At 43.8% G+C, this 17389-nt stretch overlaps 4 protein-coding genes across 4 annotated transcripts; 3 read left to right on the forward strand and 1 right to left on the reverse strand.

Moving 5' to 3' along the window:
- Positions 1-63: 63 nt before the first annotated feature.
- On the reverse strand, positions 64-11157 carry TRA1 (histone acetyltransferase TRA1; the record flags this gene model as incomplete). Its single annotated transcript, NM_210602.2, has 1 exon — positions 64-11157. The coding sequence occupies one exon, from the start codon at positions 11155-11157 to the stop codon at positions 64-66; it is 11094 nt and encodes a 3697-aa protein (NP_985248.2).
- A 674-nt stretch (positions 11158-11831) lies between these two features.
- On the forward strand, positions 11832-15050 carry ILS1 (isoleucine--tRNA ligase ILS1; the record flags this gene model as incomplete). Its single annotated transcript, NM_210603.2, has 1 exon — positions 11832-15050. The coding sequence occupies one exon, from the start codon at positions 11832-11834 to the stop codon at positions 15048-15050; it is 3219 nt and encodes a 1072-aa protein (NP_985249.2).
- Positions 15051-15232: 182 nt separating this feature from the next.
- AGOS_AER395W (AER395Wp) lies at positions 15233-15799 on the forward strand (the record flags this gene model as incomplete). The annotated part of the gene is made up of 1 exon (NM_210604.1): positions 15233-15799. The coding sequence occupies one exon, from the start codon at positions 15233-15235 to the stop codon at positions 15797-15799; it is 567 nt and encodes a 188-aa protein (NP_985250.1).
- Positions 15800-16816: 1017 nt separating this feature from the next.
- On the forward strand, positions 16817-17179 carry ATG8 (ubiquitin-like protein ATG8; the record flags this gene model as incomplete). Its single annotated transcript, NM_210605.1, has 1 exon — positions 16817-17179. One exon carries the CDS (start codon positions 16817-16819, stop codon positions 17177-17179), a length of 363 nt encoding a protein of 120 aa, NP_985251.1.
- Between the last annotated feature and the right edge of the window lie 210 nt (positions 17180-17389).

Below are 17389 nucleotides of genomic sequence, written 5' to 3' on the forward strand. Positions count from 1 at the left end.
ATAAGCTTAGTTACTAAAAGACAATGGTAATATATATATGTGAAGTCATTGTAGCGAGTAGGATCAAAGCCAAGGCATAAAACTCTGATCAGCTTTTGCTAAATTCCTCGGGCTCACAGCAGCACTAATAGCGTCTAAAACATATTGTGTTGCAACCGACGGAGACGAGCTCAAATGACCCATTTGGGCGATCCTTCTGCTGATCAGTTCGACATTAGTTGCAACAATTTCGCGTAATTGTGGGTCATCCACTATGGAGCGCTGAATACTGCTGTACCAGGATATTATCTCATCACGGACAAATAGAGACAGATATGTGTTCAACTCATAATCAGGTTCTAGTAAAGCACGAGCAATTGCAAATAAGTTCACGGCAAATATACCCTCCAACGCAGACTCACCAATGAGCTTTTGAATGTTTGGCGTTAGCCTGAAAGGTACGGTCTCATTGTTATGGAAAACTGGGGCATCGCCTGGTATGCTTGCCTCAAATGACTTGATGAACTGTTTCACCCTTTCATACAAATACCTTGCAGGAAGCATTTCTAGAGTATGGACATTTCCTGACTTTTCATTGATGAATATTTTGTGCGGTGAACGGTTATTAATCGACATCATGTAAGTCATAAAAATGAATGCACCGTACTGCGAAGAAAAAGACTTCCTAAACAGCCAGAAATCCTCAAACTCAATAAATAACGCCCTGAAGTAATCTTTTACCACTGTAGACGGCAAAAACATAGACTGGATAGAGCTGAATATTTCTACTCCAACTGCGGTAATGTCTGGTGTAGGTAACGCTTTATGATATGCCACATTTAGTTGTTCGGTGATAAAATCCTGGATACAATCACGGTCCATTCTATTTTCAGCACAGTACCTGTTGTAAATCTCATGCAGGGTTACTAATGATTTGCTATCGTTAATAATACGGACCTGAGGAGACAATGGTACGGCGATCGGTAAAGTGAACTGGATATCCCGTCTTCTTGTCTGCACATTCTTAGATAAGGTTTCATTGAACAACCGGAACATTTGGAACATTCGTTCTTCACGTCTAGAATGTCTAACAGCTGGGTATTGGACAGCGAAAGAGTGCAAACTACCATCGTGCCCCCTAATAGTTAATCGTTTGTACGAGGAATGTGTACCACGTACAAAGTCAACATTGGGCAAAAACTTGGCAATTTTAATAAAGTGGTTGTTGTTATCTTTGTTTAATAGGTACTGACCAGGTATCTCAATATCTTCAAACTTTTGGTGATGGAAGTTACTCAAGTGAGGACATATATTTTCCATGTTATCCGTTTTTGGAGCACGATCGAGCTTATTTTCCAGCCTATTTCTCCAATGCCGCAATCTTTTGATATAAGTATCAAAATCGGGTTTGCTATCAATAAAATCAGCATTGAACTTGACTCTTATGTGTGGGGGTAGTAGGTTTTCAGAGAATCTAATTAAATTAGCTTCGGTCTTTGGTGGTAACTGAGGGTTATCTCTTGGATAAACGAGGCGATTATAGTTATAGGTACCGTCGATTAAGAGCGCGTTTATTAGTCTGAATAGATCCTCGTCGGGGGTTGTCTTAAACTTTTGGTTAATCTGGTCCACCAAAGATTCCAAGGACAAAGCAAGAAGAGGGTATGCAGTTTTTAATATTCCGTTCAGCTCTTCAAGGTATTCCCAAGGTTGTCTTGTTACATTCTCATCTGATTGCATGTTCTCAGTCTCGTTGTTGGGCCGAGATTTAGATACAGCAGCCATTGTCTGTCTTTGGATCACTGCGAAATCTTCCTTCGTTGTGCGTAGTTGGAAATGTAAAGTCTGAGGATAACTTTTTGCTATACGGATAAGGATTTGTCTAACCAGTTTCGCTTCTCTATGTGAAAGCGAAGTCAAGAGCTGTGGGATAAACGTAATCCAATACCAGACAGGAACCTCTCCACGGAAAGAATCAAATGCATGGGCAAGGGATCCAGAAGTATCATCCATTCCAATCAGCCACAGCACGCGGCATAACAATTTTCTTGTCTTTGAACTCTTGTAAAGGCCAGCAGCTTGTAAATAACAACTGATAGCATTATTTGCGAAGCTTAAATTATTAGGTTCCTCCGATAATCTGCGATCATTAAAAAAGCCCCACTGTGCCCAGGCTTTCGCTAAGTTGAGATCAATCTGAACAGCGGTTGCAAAAGCTTGGTTGGCTTCATCATGGGCTCTCAGTTTGGACAAAAACATTCCCTTAAGTGTGAAGAATTCTGCCTTCTGAACAGTACTGAAATAGACAAGATTCGTATTACTGATCACATCTAAACCGGTGGTCAATTCGTTCATACTCTGATAATGGCACTTAGCCTGTTCCCGCAACTTCAAAAATGCCTCCTGAATTTCAATATTTGGCAAAGTGTAGATTCTGGCCAATTGACCAATACAGACGTCTGGCATATTGTGCTTACGAGCAACGTGTGCAAATCTGTTGATTACCCAAGCGATTTCATGGTATCCACGGTAAGCATGCGTACTTATATTGTTATTGCTGTTGGATTGCTGCAAAGCAGGGACCAGTGGCAAATAAGCATTGTTAATAACGTTGAACGCGTGCTGCCTCCATGTCACCAGATCATTCCACATATTTATATCGTCCCAGATATTTGGTAATCTATCCCTCCATGCCTGAAGCACGCGCTTTATCTCTTGTGCTTTCGTGTCTAAATTCTGTACGGTCGTGGTTGCCAGATTAGCGTATGCTTGTGCAGCCTCCATGAATTCCATATATTGCTGGAAGGCATGTAGCAAAAATGTGTGCGCAGGAGTGAATCTTTCTGGCATGGAGGCCCACTTATGCAAACTTAACTGAATACCCTCATCACATAGCCTTCTTATTTCTTGATCGCCCTTCTTTGTTTCGGCAAAGGTTTGTAGGTTCAAAAATGTCTCGAAGATTTGTCTACGTGGAGTAGGAACATCCATCACACTTTTAATAGACTGCTCCAATGCTTCTTTGTCAGAGTTCCAGTCAGCCACCCTCCAACCACATTCGAGTAACAAGTCAGTAAACCCTTCATGTTTAGCCAATTCTGTTAGCACATCCCAGTTTTGAAGTTTTTCTGCACATAGAATCCAATTATCTTCCCAAAGAGAATACTCTGACTCGGAGTATGGCAATGCACCACTGCGCGCCTTTACTTGCGCTGTCTCATACATCTGTTGTGCTTTATCCCATAAACCGATCTGCTCATATGATAGCGCAATATTGGTTTCTGCGTACTTTGCGCGCCTACGCCATAGTCCGTAAAACATATCCTCTTCCTGTAGACTAACGTAAAGTTCCAATAATGCATCTTCGTTAGCTTCCAGAATCTTGGTATTCGCAATTGACCCACTTTCTTCCATGGATTCCAGGATATTGATTGACTGGTACCACGAGTTGTATGATGTAGCTAGGTACTTTACGAGATGGGGAGGCAGTTCAAGGGACTCGACTTTACTGATTGATTCCAGCAGTGTGTTTACGACATTAATTCTGGATGTAGCCTGTTTTGAATGGTAGTCTTTGGATAGTAAAGATACAAGAGAACGTATGAACCCATATTTCTCATTCCTGGGTATCGAGTTATACGCAACAGGGAAAACTGCACACCAAGTGTCACGCACAGCAGCGGGACTAACGTAAAATATGTCCGTCAACGGCGCCAATAGGTCTCGGCAAGTAATTTGCGATATTTCATTGAGAAATTTGTTGTGCTGCTCAATAAAAAGGGCAAGATTTTCATTCGCGGGTGGTAAGTACTGTCCTTCGGGATAACACTTGGTAATTAAGACCAACGGGCATAACATGAACTCCGTTTTCAACTTTAGGTTATAGTCCTCAACAAAAGACCCACATAATAGTTGGAGACCTTGGTTTAACCACATATAGTCTGCAATAAACTCCCAGTTTTGATCTCTAATAACATAATACAATCTCTCACGTATATCCTTTTCAAGACTTGCATCCAATATTGACATGAGTTTCTTCCTGATAGAGATATCACTTACGCGAGTGCCTACCAAAAAAGGCTGTTCCATTCTCACCGTTAGTTCGCTATTGTTGAAGTTTTTATTCTCAAAAAGTTCGAGGATGATTTGATAAAACTGCTTACATAGTGACGGCTCTCCCCGAATCTCAAACGCAAGCATCTTCGTCAATATAGCAGCTTTTTCTTTCACAGTCGGAAAGATATCGTTTGTAAATACCCAGTTCCTAGCCACAGTAACAATTTTCTGGAGGAAGCGTTGGTCCATAGAACGATCTATCAACAAGGCGACAGTTGATAGGAAGGGCCTTCGAGCATCGCCGAGAACGGATATCTTCATTGATAGTAGGTAGAATACTTTTTCCAGTAGCTTCGTTGTAATTTTGGCCTCTTCAAGTGCAGCCGCATCCTTAGGTTGGGAAATCGTTAAATGGTCCTTGCAGAGCTTGTTGAAAGTTCTCATCATCAGCGGCAGATGGGGATCAATTTGCTGAGGAAAGTTCATAAAAACTATCCATGCCAAAGTTATACCAGCCGCAACAGAAGCTGTTCCATTTAAATCCTCAGATATGGTTGAAAGCAGATTGGTTACAAATATCTTTGCGGCAGTTTCCTCCTCAGATTCAAGTGAAACTTCGGATTCCTTGATAGCCTTGAGAACAGTGTTCAAAACTTTCTGCAATACTTCTTGGATATCGTGATGGTTGACGTGGATGCATTTATCCAGGAGATTCTGAATAATTGGGAGATTCGACATTATCCAAGACGTCTCCTTATTACGGAATAGAATATCCAAAACATCCAGCGCATTCATACAATAATATAGCAGGTTCGCTGATTGTACGTCTTGTTGTACTAGAAATTTCTCAAAGAAGGAAAGCTTAACGACGGCATCGGGAAGGTAACCAGTAGACAAAAGCTCCGACAATATATGAATTGCACGCGACCCAAGTTCTGTTTCGCAGGCTCTATGGTTACTAACGCATACGAAACGAACGAGGAATGCAGCAAATGCCTCACGTTGAGCTAGAGGAGTTGAAGAATCAGTATAAGCAACGTCATTCATCTCAATATCACCATCAGGTCCTGTGGATAGAGCGCCAGTATTCATAGCCTTTTTCTCCCAATAAAGTATTAAATCGGCAATATCTACAGCAAGCAATTGGTTTTCCATCGAAGTATTCGCCAATAGAGTAGGCTTGCTGATATAATTTATCAAATTTGGAATAAACATATCCCTGGCTTCATAGAAAGCTTCCCGCTGGCTAACCAAAAAGTGATATAAAGTTCCGCTTTGATGAGGATTGCTCTCAGAAATAACCCTTCTCACCCAATTAATCCAAACATTTGGCTGCTCGGAAGTACTCAAGCGGTGCGGCATAACCGGCGCTAGCAATTCCAATGATTGCTTCACCATATAACGGGCCTCAATTTGGAATGATCTCAGTATTGCAACAAATATCTGTGTCACAACCTTAACAGGGAAGTCAAAATTGGCGATAAAGTATGCGGTAACCATATATGCAGCCTGTTTCACCTGGATATCTTCTAACTTAATAAAATTCCATGAGAACTTTATAACATCCTTCTTAATATCTGCAACAAGTTCGGGCGCAAACTTAATAAAAATAGCTGTAAGTTGTAGAAGTTCAAACCGGAATGCATCACACCTGCCTGCCAAGTTATTTCCGATGATTGCATCCGGCCTCTTCCATATATTTTCATAGACAAAATGCATCCATTCGGGATTCTGAGAGTCTTCACTCTTTAGCCTTTGCAGAGAGCCCTTAGCATGTCCTTCATAGATAAATGTAGAATTCACAATCTGTTTCAAAACGTAGATGACTGCTTCCAGTGGTTTATCTTGAACACAGAAAGACAGCGCAGTGTTTAGATAAGTCAATTTTTGTTCCAGGTTGTCAGTCTGAACAATCTCATCATATATGAAACGGTCATAGGAGTGATCCAATTGAAAGTCCAGACTATGGGAGAGTTCTATCATATCCAGCAAAAAGGAAGGATCCGAGATGTTGAGCACCATGAATTTCAGATACAGATTTTGGAACCTCTCAATAGCTTGATTCAACTGCAAATTGTCATAATCAAATTTATCCTCCTTAATAATCTGAAGAGTTAATTGCAGCATTCCTTTCAACTTAAATAGCATGGAGCTATGACTCAAAAACCATTCTTCACCATTATTTTCCGACAATACACTGAAGATATCCACCAAGTTTGAGAAAAAGCTAACAGCTCTGACTCTGTTTGCGGAGATGTTTTCCAAATAGTATTGGTAAAAGAAATCTAATTCGTTCTCAAACGCTACCCTCAAATCCTTGGCCTCATCTTTCTGAACAATAGAACAGAAAAGCAAAACTAGTTGGCGAGAGCTCAAATTCCGTTTAAAGTATACTATGACAGAGCCAGCAAACCGGTTGAGGTACTTGGCAAGAGGAACCCTAAATGGGGAATCAATTTGTAATCTTAAGCGTTTTTCCAAAAGCATTAGTTTTAGGACCAGGTCATCTAAGAACATATCTGCTTGGGGTGGCAGTAAATGAAACACATTTATGATGCTCGATATGATTTTGGTTGGTACTTGTTCTAATAAATCCTTTCCAAATAACGTATCAAGCACGCCGATCCTACACCACGCGTCGAGATGATCAAGTAGTTTTTTGCCGATTTCAACTTTGAAATAGGCTATCAGTAACTCTAATAACCTTGCTAAAGCTTCTAGGCCTGGGACCGTAAGTTTTTGATGATCAGACAAGTTCATTAACATCGGCTTGAGCCCATTCTGTAGTAACTCTTTTGGAAGCTTGGAATTTTCGGATAAAACTTCTTTTAACCCCTGGTACGTAGCTTCAATGATCTCTGGTGAGGTCTTTAACATTGTTTTGAAAAACACAGCAAGTATTCTTATCCTGATACTCCCTTGCTGCGTATTTGGGAACTTTTCGCTTTTCAAAGAAAGAGCTAGAAGTCTAATGCATACAACACGTAAATTGACAAGCTGCTTGGCAGTTTGATGCTCTGTTATTCTTGGTATCGTAGTCAGAGAAATATCTTCAGCATCAACAAGGGCTATTGCTTCATGTAACAGCCTCAAAAGTTCTTCATTAAATTCTAGGAATGTATCAGGAAGACTCAGGCAGTATATTACTGCATCTACATTCCCTATCTGCATGGGAAATGGTAATGCACGTAGAGGCTTGGCAAAAATTGGTGAGAGTAGGAAGTTTTTTGAATGTTCCATGAGTTTTGAAATTGGAATACTAGTAACTTTGGAAACAGTAGTTAGCGCTGCCTGGCACGCCTTTCTCACGCATTCATTTTGGTTACTCAATTCGCATACAATGTCCGTCAATGAATTCTGGAGCCGTTTTTCATTCAAATCCTCTTCGCTAATACCAGTACATGTCTTACTGAGAATAGTCAATATTAACTCCTCTGCCCCATTACAAATGAGAGCAGGTGTTTCTGCGGGTGTATCTTTCAGCACAAACAAAAGCCCAGCGACCAGCTCAAATTGAAACCGTCTTAGATATTCGACTGGAAGTTGCAAATCCTCAACCAGAGTTTTCACGCCGAGTACTCCTGCAATCTTATTATAGTATGCTTCGTCATAAAATGCGTGGATGACTCTTTTCGTTAAGATAGGGATGAATGAATGTTCTAGGAAACCGTCTCCATAGATAATCTGCCCGTTCGCATATATCCGTTTTATCGCATCAACTGCCAAACCTTTTGCTTCGGAAAGATAAGATGACAAACCAAATAGAATACCTTCAATTAGAACTTCGTTACTAATATGCATGCTTGGTTGCTCTACATTAACACAGAACAACTCAGATGATGTACGTTTGTTAACCAGAGCTGAATTGACCTGCAATAAGCAGAAATGGTCAAGAATATGCATAAACAATGTGCTTGCCCTATCTTTCAAGGAAGGAATTGAAGTAGAAAACAATAAAGCTTCCAATAATCTCACCATTAGCTTCTCCTGATTATTGAGTTCTCTGGTATTCTTTACGGGCTCGCCAGTCACTAGTACAACGTCGTCAACCCTATTTTTACTCATATCCTGTGCAGCCTTCTCAATGTAATCTGATTGTCTATCTACACACATACCGGCAGATGCAATGAATAACTTCAAGGTTGTACAGATGTACGTGAAGGCATTTTCACGATAAAAGTTATCGGCGCGATAGTCGTGCAGTATATCGAGAGCTGACCTAATACCAGTAGTCACAGAAAGTGGAACCTCAGTATTGAAACCATGGACCTTAAATAAAGCTTCGACTTTAATGTCTAACTCCTCATGTGTCTTCAAATCAGAAGGTGGTTTTAAGAATCGCCTATTGCGTCCTCCCAGTTTCCCAAGGATGCGAACTGCCGTGTGACTAAGCTGATGGTTGAAAGGCTGAGGTTTTAGTAGCTTAAATAATGCGTTGATGACGGGCTCTACCACGGGTTCAATGATTGGGTCGAAGTATTCGGCAGTTAGGTTGTCAATGCATAATTCTAGCGTCCTTAGCCCCTGTGTTATCAGCTCAGGAAATCCCTCCAGTGCATAGACAAGAGGTCTCATCAAATAATGCAGATATGGAGCCAAAACACTTAGTCTTACTGGAACGGTGAGACACAATTCAACATATAGGTCCCTTTCGTGTGGACGACGCGCAGTCAGAATCATTCTATTCAATGACTGCAGAAGGACTTGAAGGATTGGCTTGATAGAGCGGTACAAGTTTTCAAAACGACCTCCCCCGATACTTCGAAATAACGTCCGGATCAAATAAAAGTATACCAATGGCTCATGTGCGGTCGTAGAGTATTTAATAGAGTCCAAAATCAGGTCGTTCAAATGAGGAAGTAAGACCGTTTCATTACTGGCCGGAAATAGGTTCACAGACATAAAAGAAAGCTTGAAGAGGCGGATTAAAATATTTGATTTGTTGCTGTCAACGTTCCCTAGGCAGTGAAGTTTAGACTTTAGAAACCTTAACAATATTCCCGTAAAATTAGGTGATGTTATCTCGCTGGTTAGAAATGATTGAGCAACATGCAAAAGTGCAGAATCCCGTAACATAGACTCATACATGAATTCTATCTCACCCTCTACCAATTCGTTGAAACTAGGACTATCAATTTGCATGAATATTATTGCAAAATAGTCCATTAGCTCTCTACCATCTTTAGTCGCCGATACGGGAAGGCTCGGCGTGGTGATATCGAAATACTTCTTCTCGGGTGGTGCAGTAGCCCCTGGATTGTTAGAAAATAAGTATAACCCCGCTATACATTCATGGAATAGTTTCTTCAGAATCAACACCTCTTCATAACTGAAAACTCTGGAGAGAGCAGACCACATCTTCGGGTTCATGGTGGTGAGTTCATTTGAAGGAGGGTTAAATACCTTAACATCGTGGACAATCGTTTTCAAAAAGGAGAGTAATGTCCGATAGAGATAGAATGCGTCCTTCAATGGATCGCTTGTTGGCGGCGCACTGAGCATAATTGGCGCATAATATTTGATATCGAAGAGGTCGAAGCTGTCACGATCACCGTCCATATTACTATCTCCATCGAAATCTTTCCCGTCTATCTCCATCTTTGGTATTAGTTCATCTTCGGTGTTTAGCATGAGCTTTAGAAATTCTTCGGTAAGTTTATTATCGGCATCCATTCTCTCTTGTATCTCTTTTGACTTGCGAGCTTTCGTCTCCTCATAAATTTTGTGATGTTTTAAGATATTCTCGTACTGAGCATTTAGGTTTTTAAACCGCATTGCGTAAGACTCTATTATGCATATCAACAATTTCTTCGCTCTCGGGGCAGCTTGCGTGTTCTCCTTTCCCAGCTTCAATATCCTTTCAATCAAATTGAGTAGAAGTTTAGCGCTCATTATCTGAACTGTTAGAGCAAGAGAAGGGTCTGACAAAAACTTAGTGTACATTATGACAGTCTTCTCTATCTGATCTAGTTGTAACTCGGCTCGAACGTTATGAATGAAATCTGCGACCGTGCTATATGCCAAGGGTCTCAATGTTTCGTGGGCAGTAAATCCATCGCCAATCAGAAGACGTTGGTCGAACATTAAATCGATTTTAGGCAGGAAAAGCTTCTTGTAGTTCGTGGAAAGTATGTGGCGCGTTGCATGTAACAGCTCTTTGCGCGCAGTCGATAACTCGCTGGGACAATCCTGGAGCAACCGCATAACCAGGTCGGGTACTACTGATACATGATTCTGCATGTACTCGGGAGCATGTCCGCGAATAAACACATACGCCAGAAATGATGTAGCCTTTATCTGTGCCAAAATATATTCAAAAAAGGCGGATCGGTTATTAATCGTTGGGGACATACTGATAAGCCTCCCGCCTGCAGCCTCTGCAATCTCCCGGGCCCTCTTCTGCTCGCCCACCTCCAAGGTAAGTAGCTCTATAACCAAGGGCAAAAACCGAGGCAAAGATGTCGTGGTGAGCTGCTTGTATGAGGAAAATAGTGTAACCATAGTTATGGGGCATTCGGCCAATGTTTTGAATGATGACATGGAACGCCGAAGATGCTTCGCGTCTGTGCGCTGTTCGCAATCAATGTCCTGAGACAACGCATTGATGTCGTCCTTTATATCTAGCAGCTCTTCGTCACTTTCCCCCTCAAATACTTCCTTCACCAGGACTGGAACATTCCTGTATATCTCCAATATCATTACAATGAGCTCCTCGACCTTGTCCTGCAACGGCTGTTTGTACGACTTGAACAACGAAGTCAAAATCTTCATGCAAAAAACTCCGTTCTCGTCGTTTTCGCGGGGTAGTGCCGTGAGTAGCATCTCAGCAATTGTTGTTGCGTGTCGCTCTAGTTTGTCGTTCATCACGCAGCGGTTCAGAATCTCCAGCGTAACGCTACGCACCTTCTGCTCCGCCGACGTGGCATTCAGTGAGATTGGAACTGTCTGCAGCTGCACTTTCAGCAGCGGCAGACACACACTCAGGAAGTGTTCATAGTCTCCCGAAACAGTGATAGTCTCCATCACGTCGCAAAGTTCGCTGAGAACCGCGTAACGCTGCACGAGGCTCTCCGCGCGTCCAATTCGACTTGCGAACGCATCTATCTGTTCTACCAACGCCATAGCCAGTCTACCAATTATCTCGCTAACAACACGCCTACCTGCGTCCGGGCTGCAGTCCTGTTGATCGCTCACCGGCTTCTCAGTGGGCAAGAACGTCAAGGTCCGTTTTCTCTTTAGTTCTCGGAAATTACATTGTCACGTGACCTATTTCCTAATCTAGAAATCGCGGCATCCGCCGTGGCACATCGTCACGTGATCCACACCGTACCCGGGAGCTAGGCGTCCGTTCAGAAGTTGTTACAGAAGTCTTCCCATAGAGCTCGGGAAGACGCAAGATCAGTATATTGTGCGCTAATAAGCACAGCTATCTGTATGTCATTTACTTAACCCGCACATCAGTGGAATGCTCCACGGTGAAATACTGATGGCCACCAACACCCCGAAGCCCATTTACGCAGTTCGTGGTGAGTAGATGTCGTACACAGTGTTTGATTCACTACCAGATAGCGGCCGTTACTGGTCCTCTCGCCATCTCGTTCAGCATAGCAAAATCTAGAAGCAGAGCTCTGGCTGTCATTACACACGGCTGAAAATTTTCTGGCTAAAATCCAAGCTCAGCGTGAGCCAATATGAGTGATCGATCGGGTGTGACACTGACTTAAGGAACACTGTACATAAGTACTCCGCTCAAGTACAGTACGCTTCAGTAGATTTTTGATACTGCTGGTGCTAATATGTCGGAAAGCAACGGTCATTTTTCTTTTCCAAAGGAGGAAGAAAAGGTACTTGCCTTGTGGAACGAGATCGATGCCTTCCAGACTTCCTTGAAGTTAACTGAGGGCCGGCCGGAATTCTCATTCTTTGACGGTCCACCATTTGCAACCGGTACGCCACACTATGGGCACATTCTGGCGTCTACTGTGAAGGACATTGTTCCCAGGTACGCTACCATGAACGGCTACCACGTTGAGAGAAGATTTGGCTGGGACACGCACGGTCTTCCAATTGAGCACATCATCGACAAGAAGCTCAACATCACTTGTAAGGAGGACGTATACAAATTTGGGATTGAAAACTACAACAACGAATGCCGGGCGATCATCATGACCTATGCGGACGAGTGGCGGAAGACGATTGGGCGTCTTGGCCGGTGGATTGACTTCGACAACGACTACAAGACGATGTACCCTTCGTTCATGGAGTCGGTGTGGTGGGCCTTCAAGCAGCTGTATGAAAAGGAGCAAGTGTACAGGGGGTACCGTGTCATGCCATATTCGACCGGTTGCACCACTCCTCTCAGCAACTTTGAGGCACAGCAAAACTACAAAGAAGTCAACGACCCAGCGGTTACCATAGGGTTCAATGTAGTCGGGGAGGAGAACACGCAGTTTGTTGCATGGACGACTACTCCGTGGACTTTACCATCTAACCTTGCACTGTGTGTCAACCCAGAGTTTGAGTATGTCAAGATTTATGACGAAAAGAAGGATAGATATTTCATCTTGATGGAATCCTTGTTGAAGTCCTTATACAAGAAGCCTGCTGCTGAGAAATACAAGGTGGTGGAAAGATACACAGGGAAGGACTTGGTTGGCATGAAGTACGAGCCATTGTTCCCGTACTTCAAGGAAGAATACGGCACCCAGGCTTACAGGGTCATCTCTGATTCATATGTCACAAATGACTCAGGTACTGGTATTGTCCATAACGCGCCAGCGTTTGGTGAGGATGATTACCGTGTGTGCTTGGCAAATGGCATCATTAATGAGGATTCGACGTTGCCAAACCCAGTTGATGACAGCGGAAAATTTACTTCCGAGGTAACTGACTTCAGCGGAAAGTACGTCAAGGATGCTGATAAGGAGATCATCAAGCATTTGACCGCTACTTCCAACCTTCTTTTGGCTACGCAGGTCCGGCACTCCTACCCATTCTGCTGGAGATCTGATACACCATTAATTTACCGTTCCGTCCCTGCGTGGTTCGTTCGTGTCAAACCAATCATCCCTCAATTCTTGGAATCTGTAAAGAAGTCCAACTGGGTGCCAACTGTTATTAAAGAGAAACGGTTCGCTACTTGGATTGCTAATGCTAGAGACTGGAACATTTCTAGAAACAGATACTGGGGTACTCCAATTCCTCTCTGGGTCTCGGATGACTTTGATGAGATTGTTTGCGTCGGCTCTATCGCAGAATTGGAAGAACTATCTGGTGTTAGCGGCATCTCCGATCTACATCGTGATACAGTGGACAAGATAACCATTCCTTCTAAGAAGGGTAAGGGTGAGCTGAGACGTATTGAGGAGGTGTTTGACTGTTGGTTTGAGTCTGGTTCGATGCCTTACGCTTCTCAGCATTACCCATTTGAGAACACTGAAAAGTTTGCACAGAGAGTTCCAGCGAACTTCATATCTGAAGGTTTGGACCAAACCAGAGGATGGTTCTACACACTTGGTGTGTTGGGTACTCAACTGTTTGGGCACGTGCCTTATCAAAATGTGATCGTCAGTGGTATTGTGTTAGCTGCTGATGGAAAAAAGATGTCTAAGTCTCTCAAAAACTACCCAGACCCTAACATTGTCATCGACAAGTACGGATCAGATGCTTTGCGGTTGTACTTGATAAACTCCCCTGTTTTGAGAGCCGAATCTTTGAAGTTTAAAGAGGAAGGTGTCAAAGAGGTTGTGTCTAAGGTACTGCTACCATGGTGGAACTCTTTCAAATTCTTGGAGGGCCAAATTGCCTTGTTGAAGAAGACATCCTCAGTCGACTTTAAGTATGATCCAAATGTTCGCAGTGATAACGTAATGGATAGATGGGTGCTTGCGTCTCTACAGTCATTAATCAAATACATCCATGTGGAGATGAAAGCCTACAAGTTGTATTCCGTTGTGCCACGCCTACTGGACTTTATTGATGAATTGACCAACTGGTATATTCGCTTCAACCGTCGTAGACTGAAGGGTGAGGATGGTATGGAAGACTGCATCAACGCTTTGAATACCCTCTTTGAAGCACTCTTCACATTTGTACGTGCCATGGCACCATTCACTCCATTTTTGTCCGAGACTATCTACTTGCGCTTGCGGGAGTACATTCCGAAGGATATTCTTGACCACTTTGGCGAAAACCATGAATCTGTTCATTTCTTGCGCTACCCAGTTGCCAAAGAACACCTCTTTGATGATGCTATTGAGCGCTCGGTAGGAAGAATGCAGACAGTCATCGAGCTTGGTAGGAATATTCGTGAAAAGAAGACCATATCCTTGAAAACGCCATTAAAGACATTGATCATCTTGCATTCAGATCAACAGTACTTGGAAGACATTAAGGCTTTGAAAAAGTACATTTTTGAGGAATTGAACGTGCGCGACCTGGTCATCACTTCCGATGAAAAAAAGTACGGCGTTGAGTACAAGGCAGTAGCTGACTGGCCAGTTCTCGGTAAGAAATTGAAAAAGGACGCCAAGAAGGTGAAGGACGCTTTGCCAGCTTTGCTATCAGAGCAAGTTCAGCAATACTTGGAAACGGGAGTTATAGAGGTGGCCGGTATTGAGCTGGTCAAGGGTGATCTTTCGGTTATTCGGTGCCTACCAGAAGCCCAGGTGCAGGAGGGCCAGGAAGCTAGGTCTGACCAGGATGTCCTCATCATCCTAGACACCAAGATTCACCCTGAGTTGCGTACCGAAGGCCTTGCCAGAGAGCTAGTTAACAGAATCCAGAAGCTAAGAAAGAAATGCGGCCTGGAGGCAACTGATGACGTAGCGATAAAGTACGAACTACTACATGACACTATTGATTTTGACGCGTTAGTCCAGGAGCACGGTCAAATGTTGCAAAAAGCTTGCCGTTCCGAAATTACAAAATTCGAAGGTTCCGACGAAGAGCCTTTGGTCGACGAGGAGCAGGCCATTAACGACACCACGTTTAGACTAAAGGTTTTCCATCTGTAAGCCGTTCGCGTCTATATACCACATATATATAATATCGCCATGTGCGTCTGCTACATATATCCACTAGCCAAAGGCGTCATTCTTTTAACTTAGTTTGGCCGCCGAACGGATAATGATTCCCAATTAAAAAAAAGTGCCACACAGAGTGCACACAATACAACGGCACTGCTTTACCGATTAGCATGGACCGGAACCTACATAGCAGTCCGCCACGGGTGCCGGACGATGATGACGACCCGAACTCTTCTTTTAGCTCATCATTCGTTGACGACTTGCAACTACATTCAGAAGGGTCTGTCGTGACCACCATCCTCGATCGTCGGCGCGCCCGTACAGTCCGCATGAACCCATTATCTTCACCTACACAGCCCAGGACCATAGAACGCTATACCCGCCGCGCAAGGCAGGATGCCCGTGACAATCGTCTTCTGCGAAATCGCGGAGACCTGGAACAGTACGTTATGGACCGCCAGCGCCAGCTTTCGTTACAGCAGCTTAACGAAGAGGCAGAGCGGCATACGATACCAGAGGATGAACTAAACATACTTTTGGAGGAGGAACCCTCGCTCGCGAGCGGGTGCTGTTCTCCTCCGCCGTCTGTGGCTTCTGTCTCGCCTTCCCAAGAGGACGGAAGCGACGATGACGCAGAAATTATCCGAATGCTGGAACAGCGGGAAGAGTACGAGCGCTGGGTCGCCGCAGAGCAGGAGCAGATAGAAAAGATGATGGAATCATTCAACCTCGGATAGGCTGCTACAAAGCCACGTGCCACTACACCATCAACAAGGTGAGGAGCAGCCGCCACATGCTGCGATTGCCGCCAGAGCAAGACATTGACACCGGGTGTCCCTTAATGATCTTCTGCGTGTCCTGGTTCAGCAAGAAAACTCCAGGATATGCGATACATACTCAGTGATAGAAATTGTGGTTACCGTTGCGTAACCGCGGCTATGCAGTCTGTGCATCCTTCACGATGTTACCGTGGATTATCTTCAAATTACATAAATTGTTATACCTTCTTATCACGTGATAGAACATGATCAGCCTGTCGAAATAGTACGCCGGTGGGCACGCTTCTCTGGAGGGCAAGCGAACGTCTTTTAAGCTCCAATCCACAATCGCTTCTGATATCCGAACGCCGAGCCACTCTAATTAGTGAGTAGCATCATGTACCCCACTGTAGATATAGACATCCTCTAAATATAATGACTACCCAACAATTCACAGTACCTAGCGGCAACCATGCATCTTGGTCGCCACTAATTGACTGTTGGGCCATGAAACAACCTGCACTTAGATGTTTCTGGCGACTGTATATCGTGGTAGTCCAATTTATGATCCGTCGCCACTCATTCGTCACGTGATTAGAAATCCCACGTGCATTTGTTACCCGGCTGTACTTTTGTTACCTTCGCGTCACGGAGTACCACTAGATACGCCTCAACAGGGGGCAAATGATGAGCTTTATCACCACTGGCAGCTTCCACTAGAATTAATATTCGCTCGGAGACAAAATTGGACAGTCCCACATATCTTATCTAGCCCGGTACTTGTCGAGCTGAAAAAGTTTCATTACCAATAAACAAATCAGGCTCATACTAGCAGCAGCAGACAACGACTGTGGTTCGCAAGGAGAAGTAAGAGATACTGGTGATTAGAGATTTCACTTATCGAATACAGGTACTTGAGGGTCAGGTACAGAAGTGTGTAGAGAATAGCCTCTCTGAACCAATAGTTGAAGCATTACAGCGATTACACACAAAGGTATGTCGTCGTTTAAGTCCGAGTACCCTTTTGAAAAGCGCAAAGCAGAGTCGGAGCGTATTTGTTCGCAGTTTGAGAACCGCGTGCCGGTAATCTGTGAGCGTGCAGAGAAGTCTGATATCCCAGAGGTGGATCGGCGCAAGTACTTGGTCCCAGCGGACCTTACCGTGGGTCAGTTCGTGTATGTAATCAGACGGCGGATCAAGCTCCCTGCGGAGAAGGCTATCTTCATCTTTGTCAATGACACGTTGCCACCGACGGCGGCACTTATGTTTGCAGTCTACCAAGAGCACAAGGATAAGGATGGGTTTCTCTACGTCAAGTATTCGGGCGAGAATACGTTTGGGTCGGAAGAGAATCAGTAAAGGTGACTGAGGTCTGTGCTGGCACGACCGCGAACCTGGTTGCAATGGCTGCAAGATGCACCATGCCAGGCGGAGCTTGCATCCACCACATCTGCACTTGCAATTGCTATGTTTCATCTAACTATGCTTCCTACCTTTCTTCGGATCGCTCGCACATTTGCCCCAATGAACTACATCACTACGTCACTATTCTTGGTTTTATTAGCCGGA

The sequence above is a fragment of the Eremothecium gossypii genome, chromosome V (genome assembly GCF_000091025.4).
Source record: "Eremothecium gossypii ATCC 10895 chromosome V, complete sequence".
NCBI classification, from domain to species: domain Eukaryota; kingdom Fungi; phylum Ascomycota; class Saccharomycetes; order Saccharomycetales; family Saccharomycetaceae; genus Eremothecium; species Eremothecium gossypii.